General features: G+C 45.2%; 1 protein-coding gene and 1 pseudogene across 2 annotated transcripts; both read right to left on the bottom strand.

Moving 5' to 3' along the window:
• Positions 1 to 276: 276 nt before the first annotated feature.
• LOC125525844 (wall-associated receptor kinase 1-like) lies at positions 277 to 3,876 on the bottom strand. 2 transcript variants are annotated; one of them, XM_087537573.1, is made up of 4 exons: positions 3,345 to 3,616; positions 2,666 to 3,132; positions 2,398 to 2,559; positions 277 to 1,469 (listed from the first exon to the last, which is right to left on the bottom strand). In XM_087537573.1, the coding sequence occupies exons 1-4, from the start codon at positions 3,485 to 3,487 to the stop codon at positions 472 to 474; spliced, it is 1,770 nt and encodes a 589-aa protein (XP_087393699.1). In that variant the 5' UTR covers positions 3,488 to 3,616; the 3' UTR covers positions 277 to 471. The 2 variants fall into 2 exon arrangements, with proteins under 2 accessions (XP_087393699.1, XP_087393698.1); XM_087537572.1 differs by having other exon boundaries at positions 2,666 to 3,876.
• Positions 3,877 to 15,837: 11,961 nt separating this feature from the next.
• Positions 15,838 to 21,224, bottom strand: LOC147956634 (receptor-like serine/threonine-protein kinase SD1-8; annotated as a pseudogene).
• Positions 21,225 to 23,117: the final 1,893 nt, after the last annotated feature.

Raw genomic sequence — 23,117 nt, 5'->3', positions numbered from 1 at the left:
AAGTCAAACCCCTTCGTTTGCGATCGTAATGCTCTTCTGGCGGTCCTGAGCCGCCTTGAGATTTTCTCGGACAATACGGACTTGCTCTTCAGCGTGTTGGATAATATTCGATAGCATGTACTATTTGAATACGATTACCTCATTAAACATGACGGTGAGCATACTAATTATGCAGCACGGGACAGGTGAGAGAAAGTGAGGGGGAAAAGGAGGCAAAGGTTTTTCATACAACCTGTAAAGCACGTTGAAACTCTGCAGGTGCAAGAAAATACGACGTACTATCTGTAACACAGTTACAAATTTGGAAAAAAAAATGTAGTTCTTTGACACACGGTTACAAATGCAGCATACAAGCGTACTGCCTCCTTAGAAATACGGTTACAAATGCAGTGCACAAACACTTGGCTACCTTAGAAATGCAGTTACAGATTTTCTCCTAACCAAAAGACACCTCCTTAAGGATTAATTTTGTCAAACATCTTGCACCTTACGAGATCGACTCAGTATGTGTAGTTGCCCAGCTACCTCCATCATTGTTGGTCTTTGATCTACATCAAGGCTAAGGCATTCCATGGCCATACCTGCTAGACTATCAAGAATCTCTAAATCTTCTGCTATTGCAATTTCCTTGTCAAAAAGTTCGGTCGCTTTCTTCTGTTCCTTATGGACTTCAAGGAAACTCTTTACCAAGCTATTATTCTCAGAATGTATGGCCCTCCTGCCACTGATAAGCTCCAGGATCACAACTCCGAAACTGTAGACATCACTTTTTTCGGTTAGTAGGCCTTCTTGTAGATATACCGGATCCATATAGTTTATGTCGCCGATGATTGATGCAGTGTGTTCCTTGTCTCTCGCAAGCAATCTAGATATGCCGAAGTCTGAAATCTTGGCTATAAAGTTATCATCCAAGAGTATATTTGCTGGTTTGACATCACCGTGTAGAATTCTAGTGTTTGCTTGTGAGTGCATATAAGCTAGACCATCTGCTGACTGTGCAGCGATACTTAAACGTGCATCCAAGTTGAGAGCCGCCTTGTTATTCTTGTTATGAAGAATGTCATGGAGGCTACCTTGGGAGATAAACTCGTAGACCAGCATGGGGGCTTCAACTTCAAGGCAACAACCAATGAGCCTAACAATGTTCTTGTGGATGACTTGAGATTGGATGATGACTTCATTTGCAAATTGTTCATTCTCTCGCACGCTACCATTGATCGGCTTCTTTATTGCAACTTCTTTATTGTCAAGAAGGCCCTTGTAAACTTCACCAAATCCACCTTTTCCAATTATGTTGTTATTCTTTAAAATTGGCTTGAGCTCCCCCTTTTTGAAAATTTTAATGCCTTTTGCTTTCTCTAATACAGGGCCGCCGTTCTTTTTGTAGAATTCTTTTGTCTTCTTTTTCTCTTTGCGATGAATAACAGTAAACCACAGAATCACCATGAGAAGAATACCACCTATTACACCTAGATGGACAAGAAACAAACTTAGTTTATATAACTAAATTCACAATTACAAATCTACCAGAAAGTTTCAGCATAAGAATTAAATAGTTTCTTTTGTTCATCAACTTGGAATCTAGAACAAATTACCACTAGAACTATCAACATAAGAATTAAATAGTCTCTTTTGTCGGATGGCGACGCAAGTACATGTGCGTGCAGATGGTGCTGCCGCTCCACCTCATCGAAGCCGGTGCGCACCGCCTCCCCTCGTCACAGGTGCCGCCTCCTCCCTCTGCCACCTTGGAACCGCTTCCGATCCGCAGAACCATGGCATGAAATTCCCATGCGAGTGTGATTCTCGCGTTGAGCGAGATCGACGTGATGGTGGCATCGGCCTCCTCGGAGCTAACGGCGTGAAGGAAGGGCCGCAGCGAGGATGGGGAAGGGCAATCTGGCGGTTGGCTAGGGCGCGGTGGAAGCCAGGTCCATCGTAATTCTAACGGAACGACGGCTCGGGAGGACTATATATGTGTATATATGGAGATGTTGTGTGCAGCGGAAAGAAGAACCAATCAGGGCAAGAGACGATATTGGATGCCGATTCAATCCGGTAAGGTTTCCTTTCTGGTCTGTTCAATTGGGCTTCTACCGTGAATGACGAAAAAGATGTAGATGGATGACGTATGAAGAAAATGAGCGATGGAGCGATTGACGATAAATCCTTTTAAATCTCAGTTGTCAATTTTTATGGTTAACACAAAATTAACGAATATAAAAGGATGACGGAAGGAGAAGAAAGAAGTCTTCCTCCCTTTATTATTAGGTATAGATATGCGGCAAGAGATCCACAGGCAGTGCCTATGTCATACATGTGTTTCTATGTTGATGATTTAGATTGGCCTGCAATAGGGGGATAAATCTTAATTAGTGCAGTGTAGTAGTAGCTTACCAACAGCCGCCTTTGCTTCTGGGGAGAATACATCTGTGCAGGTCCCTCCTTTGCCATCGCCTTTCATTCCGTATTTGCATGGACAGTCATAGCCTCCCAGCGTGTTTTTGCAGATCCCGCTTGAGCAGGGATACACTTCCGGGAGCTTGCATTCATCAATGTCTGAAGAATCAACATCACACTTTTGGGAGTTACGAATTGGTAACGGACAGTTTGTTTCTTGCATGTATATATGTATGAATGTAGGAGTATGTAATATCATATGTACCTTGGCATCCGTTAGCAATGTATGGGTTGCCAGCGTAATGGTCCCAGCACTTGCAGATATAGCCAGGAGTATATGTTGCATTGGCACATGAGCTGTTGCCGCTGACGCAGGCATAGTCCGGAGGCAGCGGCTGTCCTTCCGCCGGACACCAAGTGTTCCCGGCGGCGAAATCGAGGGCGAGGGAGACGCCCCGGGGGAACCTTTGGAGTAGCGTCTTGTTGTCGTACATGTCCGTCGTAGAGAAGTTGTACCATGACTTCTCCACCAGCATGCCGTAGGTGCACGGGTAGGTTTTCCACAACCAGATGTCGTCCGTGGGGTTGGACAACAATGTGAAAAACTTGTAGGCGGAGCTCGGCTCGTCGTCCAGGATCGGGAGGGGGTGCTCGCAGCAGCCCCACCCCGTGCACGACCCGTCCCTCGCGTGCCGCCAGGTCAACATGCCACCTTGTACACTGCAAGTGAAACTGGCCCTGGGATCGTTAGCCAGAAACCAATTCAGTTCAGCCTCGGCTTCCAAGCCGACGCCGATGAGAACATTACGCGTCGCCGACACGGCGAACGGCGTGTCACTGAAATTCATTTCCTGGACCATGGACAAGGAGTTGAGATATCTGTTGCAGCGGTAGGAGACCGCGGCGTACACTCGTGTCTCGCCCGTGGCGACTGATATGCTCACCAGCTCCAGTGGCGACCTCGAATAATTACTGTAGGCCTGGGAGTCGTTGCTGTAGACCTCGGCCTTGAATGTTGACTTGTCAGCAAGGAAGGCGCGAGGGGGATCCGAATGGGAGGAGTGGTTGCAAGCGACCTCGAAGCCATGCCGGAAGCAGCCCGGGCCGACGCCGATGCCGAAGGGGAAGGGGATGTCGATGTCGCCGCACTTGTGGAGGCAACCCCCTTCCCCTTCCCTTTGAGCTTGGGCCGCGGCGGCAAGGATGACTAGTAGGATTACTGGCAGCAGCAGCGAGCTGGGCCTGGGCGTGGTGGTCATGGTGCTCTACTTATACCTCTATTCGGCTATGGAACTGGAGATGAAGATGAATGAATGCCAAAGGAATCAACAACTTCCTTGTATGCATGGGTAGGGTAGGGTCGGGGCCGGGGGTGAAGATGAATGAACGCCACATGCTCCTCATCAAAATTAAAAGAGAATAATGGAAAGCCGGGCCACCCACGAGTGGAGAGTCTTGGGCAGACTGCAGCATGTGACCAGTGCAGACCAATGGTCAACTTGCAGCCAAAGCAGCCTAGCCAGTTCAGTTTACATGCGTACGGGCGTGTTATTTAACTTCCTGGAGGAGTTCAGTTCAAAGGACGCTGGAGGCGGAGCGCGCGTCCGAAGCTGCCGTTGTGGCCATGGTAGCGGCGGAGCCAACGGTAACTGGGCCGTTCTCGCCTCCGCGCACAGCGTCCACACGACCAGCACGACGATGTTGCCAGGAGGCATCCATCGTTCGTGCCGGCCGCCAATGACGACGAGGCCGGACCTTCCCACGCGGGGCCCGTCCAGTAGAGTATGATTTTTTTAGTTGTGTTTTAGGTCCTTCTGGTATGTAAAAAATATTCCCAATAATCAATAAAAGTCCGTGTCCGCTTTTATTTGGCAACTCCGGTTTTTTTTTTCTCTCGAATATGCACGAGTGTGCGTATCATCTTTTATAGAAGAGTGGGGGAAGAGCCCAAACCACCATGGATGTTACAGAGTTTTAAATGCTACAGTAACTCCCGCTCATAATGTACAATCCATCACTCCACCTACAAACGTGGCAGTCGGGACTACTCACTCCCTACCCACCCTACCAGAAGATCAAACATGCTATCTACTTCGCCCTTCAATAAACTCGCCTGCTGCCAAGCCTTGCCTTCCGTGACGATGCGCCCAACTACATGCTGTAGGGATGGCACAGCGCCATCGAACACAATTGCATTCCTATGCTTCCACAACTCCCAAAGTCCTAGGGTGAGGAGTGCCCGTATCTCCTTCGGCTTGCCAACACTCGACGTTCGCGCAACACACCAATCCTTTAGATTGTCTTGTACCGTTGGGGACCACTGCGGCTTGCCCAGGCCCGAGCACAGAGTTCTCCAAACTGTTCTAGCGAACACACATGTCAGCAGGATGTGATCAATGGTTTCGTCCTCCTGGTCACAGAACGGGCAAGCATCCTGATGCGGGAGACCACCGCAGGCAAGTCTGTCTGAAGTCCAGCATCTGTTTCACATAGCCAGCCAGGTGAAGAAGCGGCACCGGAGGGGAGCCCGAGATCGCCAGGAAAATTCCGCCGTCGGCGCCACCTCCCTACCAACGAACCGTGCCACATAGGCCGACCGTACCGAAAATTGGCCGTTCGTTTCCCAGGCCCAAGTAATGGCGTCGGGGACGTGCTCCTGGAGCTGGATCCCATGTAGTCTCTGCCAAATCTCCAGATAGTCCACCAAATCCTCGTATGCCATGTCGGGGCTAATGTCCCGAGTCCAGGCTCCCATTGAGATAGCATCATGTACTGTGCGTGTGCTCCTTGCTCGCTTAGAGATCCTTTCATAGATTCCAGGGGCGAACTCCTGAATTCGGATCCCATGTAGCCAGCGATCCTCCCAAAAGAGAGCTTCCTTCCCGTTTCCAATCGTCACCTTGGTAGCCGCCGCGACTAATGCTAGAGATTTCTTGGGGAGGTTGAATTTGAACTCCGTCCAAGGGCGACCACTGTCCACCCGACGTAACCAGGCCCAACGAGACTGCATGGCGATGTTAAGCCAACTGAGGCATGGGATCCCAAGGCCTCCCGCCCATCTTGGCATGCATACTTCCTCCCAAGCTACCGAACAGTTCCCACCGTTAGCCTGAGCCTTTCCGCACCAGAGGAAGGCTCTGATTATTTTGTTTATGGCCGTTATCGTCTTTGCCGGAAGATCCAAGGAGAGCATCGAGTGAATAGGAATCGAGCAGAGCACCGATAGGACCAGAACAAGCCTGCCACTCTTTGGCAGGGTCGCCGCCTTCCAGGTGGGCAGGCGCGCCGCCAGCTGCTCCACCAGGCCGCTAAGTTGCGCTGCAGATGGCTTCCTTAGGCCTAGGGGAGACCTAAATATTTTCATGGGAAGGACCCAATGCGGCACCCCAAGGCTCCTTCCACAAGTGCCACCTCTTCCTGAGAACACCTGATGGGCATGGCCGATGTTTTGTGCATGTTAACCCGGAGCCCCGATGCCACACCGTGGATTTGTAAGATCCTAACTGTCGTAACCAGATCCATGTCCACCGGCTTGAGGAAAATAATCACGTCATCCGCAAAGATAGACATGCGGTGCTCACATCCCACGCGCGCCAACGGCGCCAGAAGGCCAGAAGCGGAGGCCAACTTGAAGAGGCGATGTAGGGGCTCCATGACAAGGATGAACAACATCGGCGATAGCGGTCCACCCTGACGAAGGCCGCAGCAGTTGAAGATCGGGGCCCCGGGCACCCCATTAACCATGATACGCGTTGTGGAGGTGGATAAAAGTCCCACAATCCAGGACATACACTTTGCGCCAAAGCCCATGCGATGAAGAACTTCCAGGAGGAAGGGCCATTTCACTGTGTTGAATGCTTTGGATATGTCCAACTTGATCATCAAAGCCGGCTGCTTCAAGGCATGAAGGTGGTGGGCTGTACACTGCGCCAGCATAAAATTGTCGTGAAGGAGCCGTCCCTTGACAAAAGCGCCTTGATGCTGGCCCACCAAATGTGGTAGGTCCTCGGAAAGACGGCATGCCAACACCTTGTCAAAAAATTTCACCGCACCATGTACCAGACTCACCGGGCGGTAGTCTTTTAACTCCTCGGCTCCCTCTCTCTTTGGCAGCAGAGCCACTAGAGCTTTGTTGAGTGATGCTAATCCACGCATGTCCCCATGGTAGAATGCCGCGAGGGCATTCATGAACTCATCCTTGATGATATTCCAGCATAGCGCGTAGAACCGGGTCGTAAAGCCATCCGGCCCAGGTGCCTTGTCAAGGGGCATGCTTTTGATCACTTTGACAACTTCATCGGCCGTGAACGGTTCCTCCAAGTGTTGCAAGTCCATGGAGGGTAGGTCGAGTTGTGCCAGGTCAATCGTGAACTGGCGACCCACGGTGGAACCAAACAATGCCCCGTAATATGAATCCACAACTTCCGCAATCTTCTCTTGGCCGGAGACAACCCCGTCGTTCTGCCGGAGCGACATGATCACATTCTTCCGTTGTCGGTGCCTGGCATGGCGATGAAAGAACTCCGTGTTGGCGTCCCCCTCCTTCAGATGCAGCAACCTAGATCATTGTCTTGCGATTGACCGTTGTAAGGAGGAGAGACCCAAGAGCTTCCTTTTCAGAAGTTTCCGAAGCACAAACTCCTCTTGACTCAGCTGTCTAGTCTCAATGGCCACGTCAAGACGTAGGATCAACTCCAGGGCAATTGCGATCTGCATGCGTATATTGCCAATCCACTTGTCATTCCACCGTTGGAGGTGTTTAGCTGTGGCCCTCAACTTATTGTTCAACACCATGTAGGGGTTGCTCTCCGATGGTATGGAGTGCCACGCCTCCTGCGCCGTTTCCATGAAGCCCGGAGCCTTAGGCCAAAAAGCTTCGAATTTGAAGCGTTTCCCATATTGAAAGTCTGTGTGCAGGTCCACCAATAGTGGACAGTGGTCCGAGATCACCGAGCTCAACGCCATTAAGAAGCTGGAAGGGTAAAGATCCTCCCAACAGTTTGTCCCGAACACGTGATTGATTTTTTCCAACGTGGCCCTTGACCTCTCGTTGGACCACGTGTAGCGTCTCCCATTCAAATAAATCTCCTTGAGCTCCAACCTATTCAGTTTGGATCGAAAGCGGCTGACCATGCGACGGTTAACAGAGTCATTGTTCTTATCCTCCGGATTGACTAGGAGATTGAAATCACCAACCAACAGCCACGGGCCAGCCAAGAGCTCCCGGACCTCCACCAATTCCCTCATAAATTCCACTTTGGCCGCATCCTCCGAGGATGGACCGTACACACCCGTTAGCCACCACATCGGTGCACCCAGGGGCTGCACAAGGGCGGACAGCGTGTTTTCCGAGCGGTGAGGGTTGGACAAGGAAACCACAAGCGAGTCCCAGGCTACCAAGATGCCACCGCACGTCCCAATCGCTGGGAGGTAGTAAAAACTTTCAAATTTATTACCAAGGCATTGTTTGACAACCTCAAGCGTTACAACCTCCAACTTAGTTTCTTGGAAGTACACGATGCTAAGGTCTACCGAGATCACCACTTGGAAGATAGCATGCCTCCTCGCCGGTGAATTGAGCCCACGAACATTCCACACTAGCATTTTCATCGGTTGTTCAGCCATAAGAACAGCCCACCATCACCACCGGGGCAAGGAGTTAAACCCTCACTCCTTCCACCTCGTCCTGCATCGGGAGAGCCGACGGCTCCCAACCAAAGAGCGCAAGTATAGCAGCAATGTGGGTATCATTCAGCGGCTGTTCGAACAAGCGGATATACGCCTGCAACGCCTCATCACCGATCGTGTCGCCTTCATGGGCTAAGCAAAGCTTGCGGATGATCACTTGCTGTTGCTTGCTAGCCACTGAGCCATGGGCCCTTCTTCTTGCCAAGCGCACACTTCGCTTGGGTGTGGACAGATCCACCTGCCTCCTCTGTCGGGTGCGCTTCGTTGGGGGAGCGCGAGAAGCAGGGTTTTGAAGAATGGGGGAAAGCGCCCTCTGAACTCGAGCGCAGAATGCGTCTAGGCGGGCACAGGCGGCCACTTGAGACTCCTGCTGCGGGTGGGCCCCCTCCCCATCGTGCGTCAGGGTCCGAACCTCCTCAGAGAGGCTAACCAGGAAGGTGTCTAACTCATGAACCTATCCCACACATTGCGCAGATGAAACGGCCTTCGAGCTGGGCAGGCAGTTAAACGTTGGGGGCGCCCCGCCCCCGCGGACATTTGGTGATGTCCATTTTATCATCCGCGTTGGAGTTGCCGTAATGCCCATTTTCTTCCTCCATGTCCTCTCTCCATGCCCCTAGCCGTTGTGCCCATCGCTGACCTAGCGCCTGATGCCGGGTCCGCATCCATTTTATCGTCGATGAAGGGGTCGGTGAAGGCGAAGCCGATAGAGACAACATCGTTGATGAGGTCGTCTGGGATTGACGGTGTATAGCACCGGGGGTGGCCCGTCAGCTGGGAAGTCGGATATCGGGCCGACCTCAAGGCCCAACAGGCCAAGGTGAGGCCTGGGCCCCTTACCCAGCAAGAGGATAACCTTCCAGAAGATCGGTGGCTTGGCGTGCAAGATGAGGACTCCCTGTCTCGTCAAGGATCTAGGTCGGCTAGCAAGCAGTGTAACCCTAGGCCTCGTCCTACTTTATAAGGCGAGGCCAGGGAGTAGCTCGAGGAATCTCATACTCGACACCTTAGTCTCGATAGCAATCATCTCCACATATTTGTAACCCCCTCATACGAGGCGTTCTTCCCCATCAATCAAAATCAAGGCATGAGTAGGGTATTACCTCCATGATGAGGGCCCGAACCTAGGTAACTCCTCGTGTGCGGTCCCCTCTAGTACTTCCAGTTCTGCGCACCACCCTATCGAGACTACTGATGGTTTCCGGTACCGTCAGTTGGCACACTAGGCCAGAGCTTCACCTTCGGCTCCTTCAGTTTAACCGTCGATGGGGCAGGTCGGCTCTACGACGACACGCTGCCCTCCCTCGTCGGAACCCTCTCTTCGGAAGCCTCGAATTCACCTTCGACTGATACGGCGACACCGTATGGCTCTACGTTCCGCCCTCATCTTGGATGCGGGAAGCAATACCGGCTCTAGCAAAGGCGAGTGCGGCTGGACCTTCAACAACACACCACCCCGCCCAAGCACATGGAGTGAACATGATATTCCTGTTAGGGAACGTAGTAATAATTCAAAAAAATTCCTACGTGTCACCAAGATCAATCTAGGAGATGCTAGCAACGAGAGAGAGGGAGTGCATCTTCATACCCTTGAAGATCGCTAAGCGGAAGCGTTACAAGAACGCGGTTGATGGAGTCGTACTCGCGGCGATTCAAATCGCGGAAGATCCGATCCTAGCGCCGAACGGACGGCGCCTCCGCGTTCAACACACGTACGGCCCGGGGACGTCTCCTCCTTCTTGATCCAGCAAGGGGGAAGGAGAAGTTGAGGGAGAACTCCGGCAGCATGACAACATAGTGGTGGAGCTCGTGGTTCTTCGGCAGAGTTTTGCCAAGCTCAACGGAGGAGGAGGTGTAGGAGGGGGAGGACTGCGCCACGGGAAGGGGTGTGGCTGCCCTCCCACCCCCTCTATTTATAGGGTGAAGTGGAGAGGGGGCCGACACCCCTAGATGCATCTAGAGGGGGAGTCGGCAGCCAAGGGGGGGGGGGGTGTGCTTGCCCCCCAAGTTGATGGGGAGTCCGACTTGTTGTAGCCTCGCGGTCACCAGATCGAGCGACCACATACCAATTCCCCTCAGGCCACCGTCTTTCCCGAGATCGACATCACAAAGAAGCTTTAACTAAGCCAAGTATTTTGGGTGCCAACTGAGGTGGCCTTAAAATTAATTTTGTGTTTTGTCGTGTATTTAAAATTTTCTACACCTGAATTCGTGTATTCTGCCGGCTCAACCTCCTCGGCAGTCGATCAGGCGAACTGAGGCTGCAACAAAGGAGTGCTTCCGTTGCCAATATAGCCGTTCTAGCGGACTAAGGGGAGACGATGAAGCAAGACAACCCGTCCATTTCTCCTGCACTATATACAGACATATACATGCAATTAAAGGCATGAACTGGTGCGAGCGAAAATGGAGTATTGAAACAAAGTGCATAAACAGGAGCATCAGAGCATTCATCTTGAAGTATGGAATCTGTATTGTTAGAAAGGTATCTGGGTGGGTGGGTTCGTGCCTGCTTCGTGTAGGATAAAAAGGAATCATTACACACTAGGTTGGTATCACGTGCCCCTCAAAAAAAAAAGGTTGGTGTCACGTGAACTTTGGCTTTTTGGCTCAGCTTTGTGCACCTACTTTCAGTTTGAAAATTGCTTGATGTTCTTTTTATGGTGAAAAGGAGAAAAGCCCATGTCCCGTTACCATTCAATACGACGTTGTTCCCGCTGTACAGTGCTTGCGAGTGCGCGTTACGGAGCTTGATGTTAGTTAGGTTAGGAAAACAACTTTGGGATGGATTGTGCGCGTTGCTGACCGGCCGTATTTTAGACCCAACTACTCCCTTCTTTCGGAATTACTGGTCCAAGAAATAAATGTATCTAGATGTATTTTAGTTGTAGATACATCCATTTTTATGACAAGTAATTCCGAACGGAGGAAGTACAAAAAACATCTTATTCCATTGCCCGGATGGATTCACAAGCTATGCACCTTTTTTGTGGAATAAATCATGTGCGCCGTGTCTAGTTAGTTTTTTTTTCGTTTTTCTGTCACATGAAAAACGGCAAGCCCGCAATCCGTGCGTGAGCCGCGTTTAGGTTGTTGAGGTGCCTAAGGGCATTTTCAATGTTGAGCGCTTATGCAGGCGCTTATCGTGTGGGAAAAAATATCCGAGGAAGTTAGCGCTCGCTCCTCCAAGGTTGGCGCTAATAGCGGGATCTTGAATAACAAATTATTAGAAAGAAAGGCCCGGTTCTCTCACACGTTAAAAAATAAGCAAGCGCTCGGTGCCTTCCTTTGCACCGATACTAGACGAGGCGCTGGGATTCGACAACGTAACCGCCGATCAGCCGGGATTAAATTCCTAGCGCCCCCTCTTAGCATCTCCCGTTGGAGATGCCCTAACAGGTTTGTTACGGCAGAGCTGTATCTGTCGCCACGGTGACCACACCCTGCACTCCTCTGACCGTGGGATGGCACGATCCGAAAAGAGCGGAGTCGGACGCTCTCCTGGCCGTGTTCATCCACTATTTAAAAATGCAAAAAAAAACCCTCTTCAAAATGTATATCAAAAATAAAATGGGACCGGCCATCTTGTAGTTTCCATTTGTTTCCAGGTGAAATGCTATTGCTCCACCAGAATGCTATTGAAGGTGCTGTGCTCGTGTGTCATGTCTCTCCCTTGGCCTCCACTAGACACCGTGGACAAAAAAAACCCAACAAAGAACACACCGTCTCTACTACGACTGCTCATTTTAACATGGTACTACGTACTTTGTTAATGTAGCAACTAGCCCATTATTTTAGAGAAAAAAAATAAGGAGCTCAGCCTAAGCCAATGATCCACTCAAGTTAGCCACCGAAGGCAGGGAACTCCTATTGTATGCGATAATTCAAACGGTGCCCAGGCTCATCTACACCCGGTGAATAGTAAATTCAAACAATAGTAAATAGAAAAACAAAAAAATCTGAAATTTTTAGGCATCCAAGATGCTCATGTAGGCAAGGCGCGTGCAAATTTTCAGATTGTTTGGACATCTGAGGAGCCCGTGCCAAAAAAAAATCGCTACAAATAGTGTTCTTTTTCAAAGTTTCTAAGACACCCGGATTTTGTTTTATTTTGGCACGAGCTCTTCAAATGTTCAAACTCCTCAAAATTTTGCACGCACCTTGAGCACATGAGCATCTTGGATACCTAAACATTCAGATTTTTTGAAATTGTTTACTATTTGTTTTGAATATACTGTTCACATCCGGGTGTAGATGATCCTGTGTGCAGAATAGCTGCTCCCTATTGTATGCTCTTATTGACAGGCGTGACTATGCCTCGCTCGTTCAGCTGCCTATAGGAGATGGTGATGGGCCGGACAAGCAGGGACCTGGTTTGGTGATGCTAACGTCATGATGACGTCACGCCAATTTCTTTTTTCTCTTTTCCCTTTTAAATTTTTATTTTTAAAAAATATATTAAAAATGTTAACACAAATTCAAAAAATGTTGATAGCTTATGAAAAAAATTCATGACAATGAAAAATTGTCCCAGTGTTTCAAACAAATGTAAGTTCAATTTTTATGGAATGTGCATACAATGTAAAAAAATGTTTGTGTAATATAAAAAATGTTTTGTACAACTAAAAAAATGAGTCCGTGTAGGTTCAAAAATGTTTATTGCCATTTAAGCAATGTATGTGACATTTTAAAGAAATATTCTCCTGTTTCAGAAAATGTTTGCGACAATTTAAAAAATGTTTATACCTTTAAAAAAGTTCATGTTGTATCAAAACTTGTTTACGCCATTAAAAAAATGCGCGAATACATATTGTGGAAAATTTTACTGTGTATTCAAAAAGATGTTCAAAATATTTATTTGACAAAAAATGTTTATCATGGATTCGAAAACGTTAAATGTGTATCAAAATAATGTATATGATGTATACAAAAAATGAATATGAATAGATATCAAAACATGTATTTGAAAAAAATGTTAATCATGTATTTAAAAAATATTAAATGTGTATAAGCATAATGTTTCCGTAGTATACAAAAAATGCACTAATGTGTATGAAAAAGGATAGACATCAAAACAATATTTGAAAAAACAATGTTAATCGTGTATTTGAAAATGTTAAATGTGTGTAAAATAATGTTTCAGATGAATACAAAAAATATACGAATGTGCATGAACAAGAATAAATATCAAAACATGTATTTGGGAAAAATGTTAATCATATATTTGAAAAATGCTAATTGTGTATAAAAATAATGTTTCCGGTGTATACAGAAAAAGGTACAATGTGTATGAAAAGGAATAGACATCAAAACATCTATTTCCTAAAATTGTTAATCATGTGTTTGAAAAATGAAATGTGTATAAAAATAATATTTCATATGTATACAATAATGTACAATGTGTATGAAAAAAAGTAGACATCAAAAAATGGATTTGGAAAAAATTGTTAACCATGTATAAGACATGCTCCTGATGTATACGCAAATTGTATATTGTGTGTGAAAAAAATAGGCATGTGTTGAGAAAAAAGAAAAATACCCAATGAAAACCAAAGAAAACCATAGCAAAAACAGTGGAAACAAATGAAAACCGAATAAAACCATTACAAAACAGCAAAAACAATTAAAATGAGGCTACAGTCCTGAGCCAGCCCAATACTATATGTAACGAGGGGAGAAACGGTTCAGTCGGGGGAAGAAAAACCAGTGGTAACTGAGAAAGAAACAAAAAAACCGTTTCGTGTAGAAGTGGATGTAAGAAAATTATGGGAAGATCCAGCCATTCAGGTGAAAACAACTTCTTATTTCGGTTTCTGTAAAGAGATGTGAATGTCATCAAACAAGCAACTTAGTTATAAAGAAATGCATCTATATGTAGGAAACTTACTCGTGTGGAAGTGTGCTGCAAATTCCTGACTGTGCACACTAGTTGATGGAAAATCTGGACCGACTGATTAGCTGATCGAAGCAGATTACATACCAACAAAGGTCTGTAGTTATCCATAATCTACTTCTTGTCTGGTGACATTTTTTTCTTCTTTTTTTCTGATGCCTCTGAAACACCTTCATCAGCCTGAGACCAGAAACTTGTAAAGAAGAAGAAGCCGTTGAAGCTGATCGACGAGAGAACGGGGACGGGGACGTGGTTGTTGTGAGTTCATGAGCCACACGCTGCCACAGGAGGGTAATTAAAAAACGGCAGTTAATTAGGATGACAGACAAGAGAAATTTTATGTACGGTTGACTTTAGAAGAGGAAGAACACCTTTATGCTTTCACAAGCCTGCTACGAAACAAAGAAAGAAAGAAAGAAAGAAAGAAATCTTATGACAAAAAAGCAGTATGCAAAGTTTGCCATAATTTTTTTTTTGCAGATTCTGTTGGATTACACACACTCATGGCTATTTTGTTGGGGCCATGATGAGGTTGTGTACTATGGCATTTCTGGCCTATTTTGGGCTGGTGATGCATGGTTTTCATGTCATTTAATATTTTTATTTATATAGGACAAAGATTTGGACAACATTTCATTCACCTTTATTTTCATCACTTTGGGCACCATAGAGCGTTATCAAATGGTATAGTATAGCACACGATCAATTATGCAATTTCAGTTTAAAAAAAATTATATTCTGTTGTACAGGTATCATGGAGTGTTTTTTTTTTTTAAATGGTATAGTATAGTATAGCACATATATAGATTTTGTTGTTTCTAGGCTCGGTGGTATGAAAGCTTATTTCGAGTGCTAATCTGAAAATAGCATAGATTCGTCAACAATGATACTTTGTTTACTATACAAGTCATAATCTTAACAAATGATGTGTCTGCCAGTGTATTTCCATACAATAAGGATCACATTAACATGGTTCAATGTATGATGTTACACGCATTTTCAGCAGTTGAGTGTACCCAGCTGAGGCTACAGGGGCTGACAGTGGGCCCGGGGGCTGGGTGAGTCAGCAGGTCAAACGTTGCCTATTGACCAGTCAAGGTGGTCAACTGGGACCCACGTGGCCACTGGCAGTGACCCAGAGGTGGGCCCAGGCTACGCCACATCCGCGGGCGGCGGCGGTTGCTTCGCCGGAGGTGCCCGGAAAACGCACACAGTGGCTCAAATCGCGCGCGGTTGGGTGCTTTCGAACAGGCAGAGCATCGCGCGTCCAGCGGTGGCGGTTGCAGCGGCTGGGGTGGCCGGCAAGGGCGCCGGCGTCGAGCCATGGAGGCGGCAAGGTTCGGGTGCAGAGGAACTAGCGGCAGCAGTGCGCTTTCGAGCTCCGGCCATGGCGTGGGCGACACCGAGGCTGGGCCGGCTTGGGGCTTCGGCCCGGAGACCTGTTCTTTTTCCATTTTCTGTTTTTCTCTTTTATTTAATTAACAGAGAGAGATGGAATTAATTGGGCATCCAAATCATTTTAGAAAAATGTGGGATTAATCCCAACAAATACATTGCATTTTTAGGCACTGCCACAATTATTTTGGGAGGCATAGGAATTCAAATGCCTTTTTCATAAATGAATCAGCATTTTAAAATGCTGGAATTGCACTGGATTAATTGCTACTGCTCATTTTAGCAAAAAGGTGATGTTGTTTTCCTGAACAATAAATTGTTTTGGAATATTTGCTAAACGATGAACATCTTTCCAGCAACTTCAAATTTGAATTGAATTCAGTGGAGGAATTTGAAATGAGATATTAACCACTGTGATCAAGCAATGCAAAGGATGATGACTTGGCATAATTATGAAATGATCACTGTGTGAGTCCCCTGAAGCCACTCGTATTAGAGTCAGGCTCGCTGTGCAGCAGGAAGCCATCAACATGGAAATCCTCTAGGTCATATATATGACATCTCCCTGACAAGACATTATTGGCCCAACGCTTGACCCGGTCATCGAGGTTGTCCTGCTGCACCTCTGACACCTTGTGGAGTATGAGTTGCATCTTCACCAGCTCTTCCGAGAGTGACTGGACGTCTTTCTTGACGCTCGCCTCCAGATTGAACTCCTCCTTGAGGAGCTCACCCAGCTTGTGGAGTAGGCTGCCCATGGCCCCCCTTGTGACATCGATGGCTCGGTCGCTGACTCTCAATAGGTAGGTCTCATTCGTAGGTTGAAATTACAGCGATCTCGTTGTCCTCGCACGCCGTCTTCATAGCTGCTAGAATTGATGGCCTTGCACCATGCTTGAACAATGAAGTAGTAAGATTAAAGAATAAACTCATTTCGTTATGTCGGGATTACTTGATGAAGCTCACCTTGCGCGTGGGGGAGGCTGCCTCGACCGGCTCATATACAACCATCAAATCCACCTCATCAACCACTTTACCGACCTCTTCATGGAATATATGTTCAGTGATATCCTCGACTCTAAGACCCTCGGGCACTCTTGTGCTCCGCACGATGAGCTTGTCAGCATTCTGTGTAACTTGCGGTGTTTTCACTATTATCTGAACAAGAAAGACACTGCATCCTGGTGGCACAATGCCTTTGTCTGGCTCTATGGTGTACTGCTTGCTAGGTTTTTCAATGCTGAAGGCAAAACATGCCTTTGTCTTGTTGGTTAGCTTACCTGACCATGACATCTCCTCATCAAACCTAAGCTCGAGTGGCTCAATACCAAGCATGTCATCGTCCAGATAAGTGCTTCCCTGCAAGAAAAGAGAGATGTGTTATTGGAAAGTACACTTTTTTTTTCTTTCAGAAATGATATATTTATTATTTAGGCCACTATGATAGTTGTGAAAAGCAAATGTGGGATTATTCTGTCCTAGCAGGGATAAGATTAGCTAACATATGTATTTGGATCTGGAACCAAATTAATACAGCCTGTTAATTTGAATACTTGATTGTTTCACACTTCATTAGCTCTCCGATCTCAGGAACACTGTTATCTCTTTTGACTTCGAATGATGCATCCATTTCCACTGTTTTGATAACAAAGTATATTAAACTAGCTATAGCTTTACCTGGCCAGTTTGCCCATCCGTACATTCAATTTCACTCAGAATGTCGATTATATCACCTATAGAAGGTCTAGCTTCCGGTTCTTGTTGCCTGCATCGTACCGCTATTTCAATGCATCTGGTTACTTGCTGATATTGTAGTAACGTCGGTGTCTTATTCCACCTATGCCCCACCTTCGAAGTACCTACATTCGACAAATGTAAATTATTTATGATAATCCCAAAACCTTACAGTGCCATTTTCTAGTTCAAGGCCAGACATTAGACCCATAGTGTGCATTCGCCTCAACACCATAAACAAATCCATCCAGCCACGTGTGATATATATGAAGAAATATGTTGTTTAAAGTATATATATGCCATTCAGTACTATACTAGGCATATTGAAGAACGAAAAAAAGATGGATGCAAAGTGAAACGAGACCCGCTTCGGTAGACCCCCCTCACAAAGCAAAAGCTAGTCTGATATATACGTATTAATACATACATGTAATAGTCTAGTTTTCGCTAAAGGTAGTGAGCAAACGGGCCGGCCCATTTCTCAAGAGCTGAGCGAATGCAGGAATTTTGCAAAAATTATATAAAAGCGCTTAAAACAAGTATCTAACCCACATCCTAGCCATGCCTACAACCGATGCTAACCAGACGACCTAGTCACTAATGGCGGCTGAAAGGCGGCGCTAACCTTAAAGTACTAATTAGAGCTGCAGATCCGGGTTTTTTTTCCAATACTTTTAGAAAACAATGTGAACAAAATTTCTTGAGAATGCCAACAATGTTTCAAAATCGTAAAAAGAATCGAATATTCTTTTCTTAAATATGAACAATTTTTAAAAAGTGAATTTAAAATACACAATGAACATTTTCTTAGTATATGGTGAATTTTTTCAAATACAAAACTGAACTTTCCTGAAAGTATATGCTGATTTTTTTAAATGCACGTTGAATAAAATTTGTACATAGGATGAACACTTTTTATACACAGTGAACAGTTTCCCAATGTACGGTGAACTATTTTTAACATGAATATTTTTTGGAAAATGAACAAATTGAAAATTTGAACTTCTATTGGAATTTGGAATCCTGAACTTTTTTTGAAACATGAATAAATTTGAAAAACATGAACAATTTTCGAATATGTGAAGAAAAATTGGAATTTCAATCATTTTTTGATTTTTTTAATTTATGGAAAAAATGAAACAAAAATAAAAACAAAATAAGGTAAAAAGAAAAGAAAAGAAAAGGAAGAAATAAGCAGAAAGGAAAACGAAAAATAAAAACATGAAGAAAAAAGGGCTGACTCTTATCGTGCCGGTCGCTCGCTTCGCTTCGAGCGGCGACGGTTTGACACCCACGGGCGGCAAATAGGGTTTGACATTCGGGAAGTTCAGTCATATAGATGGCACAACGGACAGGACGCTGCCTGACTGGGCCCACCTATTATTGCACGCGAAACACAGGGAAAATATATTAAAAATGAAATGGCAATGCGAGGGATCGAACCCAGTAACTCTCACTACCGACCGCTCGTCGCTAGGTACACAAGCTGATAAGCTTCAATGTCTAACTACAAAAATGTTTGGCGTTCCATCCAGAGGATAAGGAGGAAATCTGCCTAGGGATTTCTTTCTCCATAGGGAATGGAACCGGGACCCAACTCTGGCTGGACCCATGGTTGGGTACAGAGCTGGTCCGCTTGAGCTACCCTGGCCTGTTCTCGATCTGTGCGGACCCGACCGCCCTTGTCTCTTTGATCATCTGTCGCTCGTCAAGATCATACGCCCGATCGCTTCTTTCCGGTTCGACCAAAAAAACCTTCGTCGTGGTTGACCTGGACGACAAGTTGAGCGTGGACATCTTTGACCTTTGACCATTGAATTTAAAAAGGACCATCTTTTTGGAGAAGTTCATGTATTTGAAAAAATATTAGCGGATTTGCAAAATGTTCACAAAATGAGAAACACCATGAATTGAGAAAAATTTCATGGATTTTGGAGCAAAAAGTTTACGGATTTGAAAAAGTTCATCGATTTTGAAAAGAGTCCATCAATTTTGAAAAAAAAATTCATATACTTTGAAAAATGCATTCATTTTGAAAAAAAAAAATTCATCAATCTTGAGAAAAAGGTTCATCGATTTAAAAAAATCATCCATTTTGAAAAGACGTTCATCAATATTTTTTTATGAATTTGATAAAAAGTTCTCGATTTTGAAAAAAGTCCACCATGTTTGAAAAAATGTTCGCAAATTTAAATAAAAGTACATTCATTTCGGAAAAAATGAAATCAAAAAAGTTTGCACATTGCAAGAGAAAAAGGAAAACCAACAAAAAAAGAAAAAAACGAAAAAAATGGAAAAGTAAAATTAATCCTGAACAAAACTGCTTGAAAGCACGCGAAAAAAGCAAGAAAAAGGAAAGAAAAAAATAGGAAAAAGAAAAGAGGATAGAAGAAAAGAATAAGAAAGACACTTGTATACACGTTAACTATTGGTGGCAAGTTGGTTATGGCGATGCATTGTGAACCATTAGTTGCTCGCTCGAATCTTGGCACTCTCAGAAAAAAAAAACGAAATATGACCATCATGCCCTTTATTAGAAAGAGGTATGGGTTAATCTGAGTCGTCCTTGTGTTTAGGGGGGTCTACCGAAGCAGAAGTGAAACATTAATTGTTGTTGTTCTAAAAAATGAGAGATATCACACTTACATTACTTTTGTGAGGGATGCTCTTACGCCCGGTTACCAACTCGGTGATTATGACACTCAAACTGTATATGTCACACTTGAATGAAGTTTTGCCATCTTTCTTGTATTCTGGAGCGACATATCCTCTGCATTAAAATACAATAGTGTGATGCATTATGACACAAAGTAAATTTGGGGCTGTAATGATATAAAACTGTAAATGATGGTTCCTCTGATGCATAGCTTACGGTGTTCCAAAACGTTGACCCATAGTATGCGACATTTCATTTGATCTTGACAACCCAAAATCAGTAATTTTTGGAACCATATGATCATAAAGTAATATATTTGGCGGTTTAAGATCCATATGAACAATTCTTTTTTCCTCGTGAAGATAAAACAGACCCTTGCAAATTCCAGAGATTATGTCATAACGTGGTTCCCTTAATTCATCTGTAGAATAATAAATACACAAAAAAGTAAGAAGTAATGTTAAACTTCATACCGAGCAATATTAATGATGGAACATTTTAGATTAAAATAACTGTTACTAAGGTTGATCCGGACTTGAAAACTGAGCGAGCACTAGTCCAGGCAGTAAGGTAAAGAAGTAAGAAAGAAGAGCTGCATCAATTGCAATAAGACCTTACCAGTAATATGGTTGTCAAGACTTCCATTGCGGATGTACTCAAAACAGAGCAATCTTTCTCTTACGCTTACAAGATTAATTTTTCCCGCCTCTTTTCTCGGTGTATGATGTGTATTAGAACAGAAGCCAAGAAACCGGACTACATTTTGATGGTTGGTGTTCATGAGGCTGTTAAACTCACGGCGAAATGACACGCCATCAATTGCGATTTGGTTGACTTCAATCCTCTTGGCAGCAACAATAATCCCATTTTGGAGTTCACCCTATTGGTCAGCATTTAAATGATGGTCAGCTTACAATACCAAAGCAGCAGGTGTTGCGTTTTTAGTTTAATGAAAATAGCAGGTGAGTTTCCTGCTGTAATTTTATCAATAAATGCAAGTTGTTAATATTAAAGGATGCAGAACAAAACAAGATGAATCGGTGGTACTTGTTTTTTTTTATCGAACTAGCGATATTATACTGAACTTGAGATCTTTATGTATGCTCTCAAAATGGTAAACTGTACCTACCTTGTAAACCACTCCAAATCCACCCTGACCAATTTGTCTGTCTTCAGAGAAATCGTTGGTGATGCGCTGTAAGAGTGCTAACAGCAGATCCTTGGGTTCCTTGTCTCCGTTGAGTATACGCTCCAGCAGAGTTTCGTCCCCCATTCAGAACTAGCTACACGCACGGTGTTATTCAGAAGTAAAGCATGAAAACAAATTAGTTTGGTTGGCCTGCAGAAATTGGTACCTGCTGGAGATTGATTTAATCCTGTACTGTATCTGTATGTAGTGGTCTAGGAAGCACCAACTGGAACTGCTCCAAGCGACGCCTCTTACTGTTACTGTTGTAAGACGCTGAAAAAACTAGATCCATCCAAGATGTAAACAATTAAGAGATCTCCATTGCAAAAAGGGTAAGGGAACAGAAGAGAGAGGAGGGGAAACGGCAGGCATACCTTTGCGGAAGGAAGAGGATAGCGCGCTGCTCGGCGACTGCAGAAGCGGCGAGATGGGGAAAGTGAGTGTTACTTTTTCTTTTACCTTTGTCAATCAATTCACATTCACTTTTGTTTTCTTCAACTTCACTGCCAACCGTCAATCTGCGGCTTTACCCGACGCATACCTAAATGGATGAAAATAATCTAACATCATGTTAGATAGACATTCATCAAGTAAAATGGCCACGGCAAACCTAGCAAGCTTTTTTTTTTATTTTGAAGTACACGTGCCGGATCGAGATGGTAAGGCACAGGACATAAGATTTTATTAGGTTTGGGCCATCCCGAGGAGGTAAAAGCAACACTAGCAGAGTCGGCATAACGGCCTGATCGGCATAATAACCGCCAGTATGACATTTTGGCCGACAAGGCACTCTAGCAGAGTCACCATCCGATCTGAGGTGGCCATAATTTATGAAGGGCGCTCCATATCGAGCCCCCAAGCCTTCATGTTTAGACACTGTGGGGCGTTGGGTTGGTGGGGGCTCCATCCTTCAACCGCTTGGACGGGAGGGATGTTTCACCTCCGTCCTCAGCCTCCTGCGTGGCCCATCTTCTCTCCCTACCAATGGCGCAGACGGCCAAACGCCCATGGCACCGGTAAGCATGCCAACTAATGGTGGCCGCCGCATGCCAACTGCACGCGGTCATTCCCGCCACATTTTCCCGCCGCCCATGGCTATAAAATGGTCGTCGCCATGTTCGAATTGATGAAAATATACCATAGAGGCAATGATAAAGTTGTTATTATTTTATATTTCCTTGTTCATGATAAAAGTTTGTTATTCATGCTAGAATTGTATTGACGGAAACTTAAATACATGTGTGAATACATAAACAAATACTGTGTCCCTACTGTGCCTCTACTAGACTAGCACGTTGATCAAAAATGTGATGGATAAGACCCATCCGTTAGCTTAGCATATGATCTTTCAGTTTATTGCTATCGCTTTCTTAATGTCAAATACATGTTCCTTCGACTATGAGATCATGCAACTCCTGGATACCAGAGGAATACATTGTGTGTTATCAAACGTCACAACGTAACTGGATGATCATAAAAATGCTCTATAGGTGTCTCCAAAGGTACATGTTGGGTTGGCGTATTTCGAGATTAGGTTTTGTCACTCCGATTGTCGGAGAGGTATCTCCGGGCCCTCTCGGTAATGCACATCACATAAGCCTTGCAAGCATTGCAACTAATGAGTTATTTGCGAGATGATGTATTATAGAACGAGTAAAGAGACTTGCCGGTAACGAGATTGAACTAGGTATTGGATACCGACGATCGAATCTCGGGCAAGTAACATACCGATGACAAAGGGAACAACGTATGTTGTTATGCGGTCTGACCGATAAAGATCTTCGTAGAATATGTAGGAGCCAATATGGGAATCCAGGTCCCGCTATTGGTTATTGACCGGAGACGTGTCCCGGTCATGTCTACATTGTTCTCGAACCCGTAGGGTCCGCACGCTTAAGGTTACAATGACAGTTATATTATGAGTTTATGCATTTTGATGTACCGAAGGTTGTTCGGAGTCCCGGATGTGATCACGGACATGACGAGGAGTCTCGAAATGGTCGAGACGTAAAGATTGATATATTGGAAGCCTATGTTTGGATATCGGAAGTGTTCCGGGTGAAATCGGGATTTTACCGGAGTACCGGGAAGGTTACCGGAACCCCCCGGGAGCTAAATGGGCCATGATGGGCCTTAGTGGAAAAGAGAAGAGGCAGCCCTAC

Source organism: Triticum urartu, chromosome 7A (genome assembly GCF_056163025.1).
Source record: "Triticum urartu cultivar PI428250 chromosome 7A, HENAU_Tu73, whole genome shotgun sequence".
NCBI lineage: Eukaryota > Viridiplantae > Streptophyta > Magnoliopsida > Poales > Poaceae > Triticum > Triticum urartu.
This window is presented reverse-complemented; position numbering and strand designations above follow the sequence as displayed.

What these genes read in the sequence shown, in the direction of transcription:
- LOC125525844 (XM_087537572.1), bottom strand. Translation starts at nt 3,659, where the DNA reads ATGACCACCACGCCCAGGCCCAGCTCGCTGCTGCTGCCAGTAATCCTA. An exon ending in CATTGCTAACGGATGCCAAG is followed by an intron (nt 2,560 to 2,665) that starts GTACATATGATA and finishes TTGATTCTTCAG; the next exon opens with ACATTGATGAATGCAAGCTC. An exon ending in AGAAGCAAAGGCGGCTGTTG is followed by an intron (nt 1,470 to 2,397) that starts GTAAGCTACTAC and finishes TTGTCCATCTAG; the next exon opens with GTGTAATAGGTGGTATTCTT.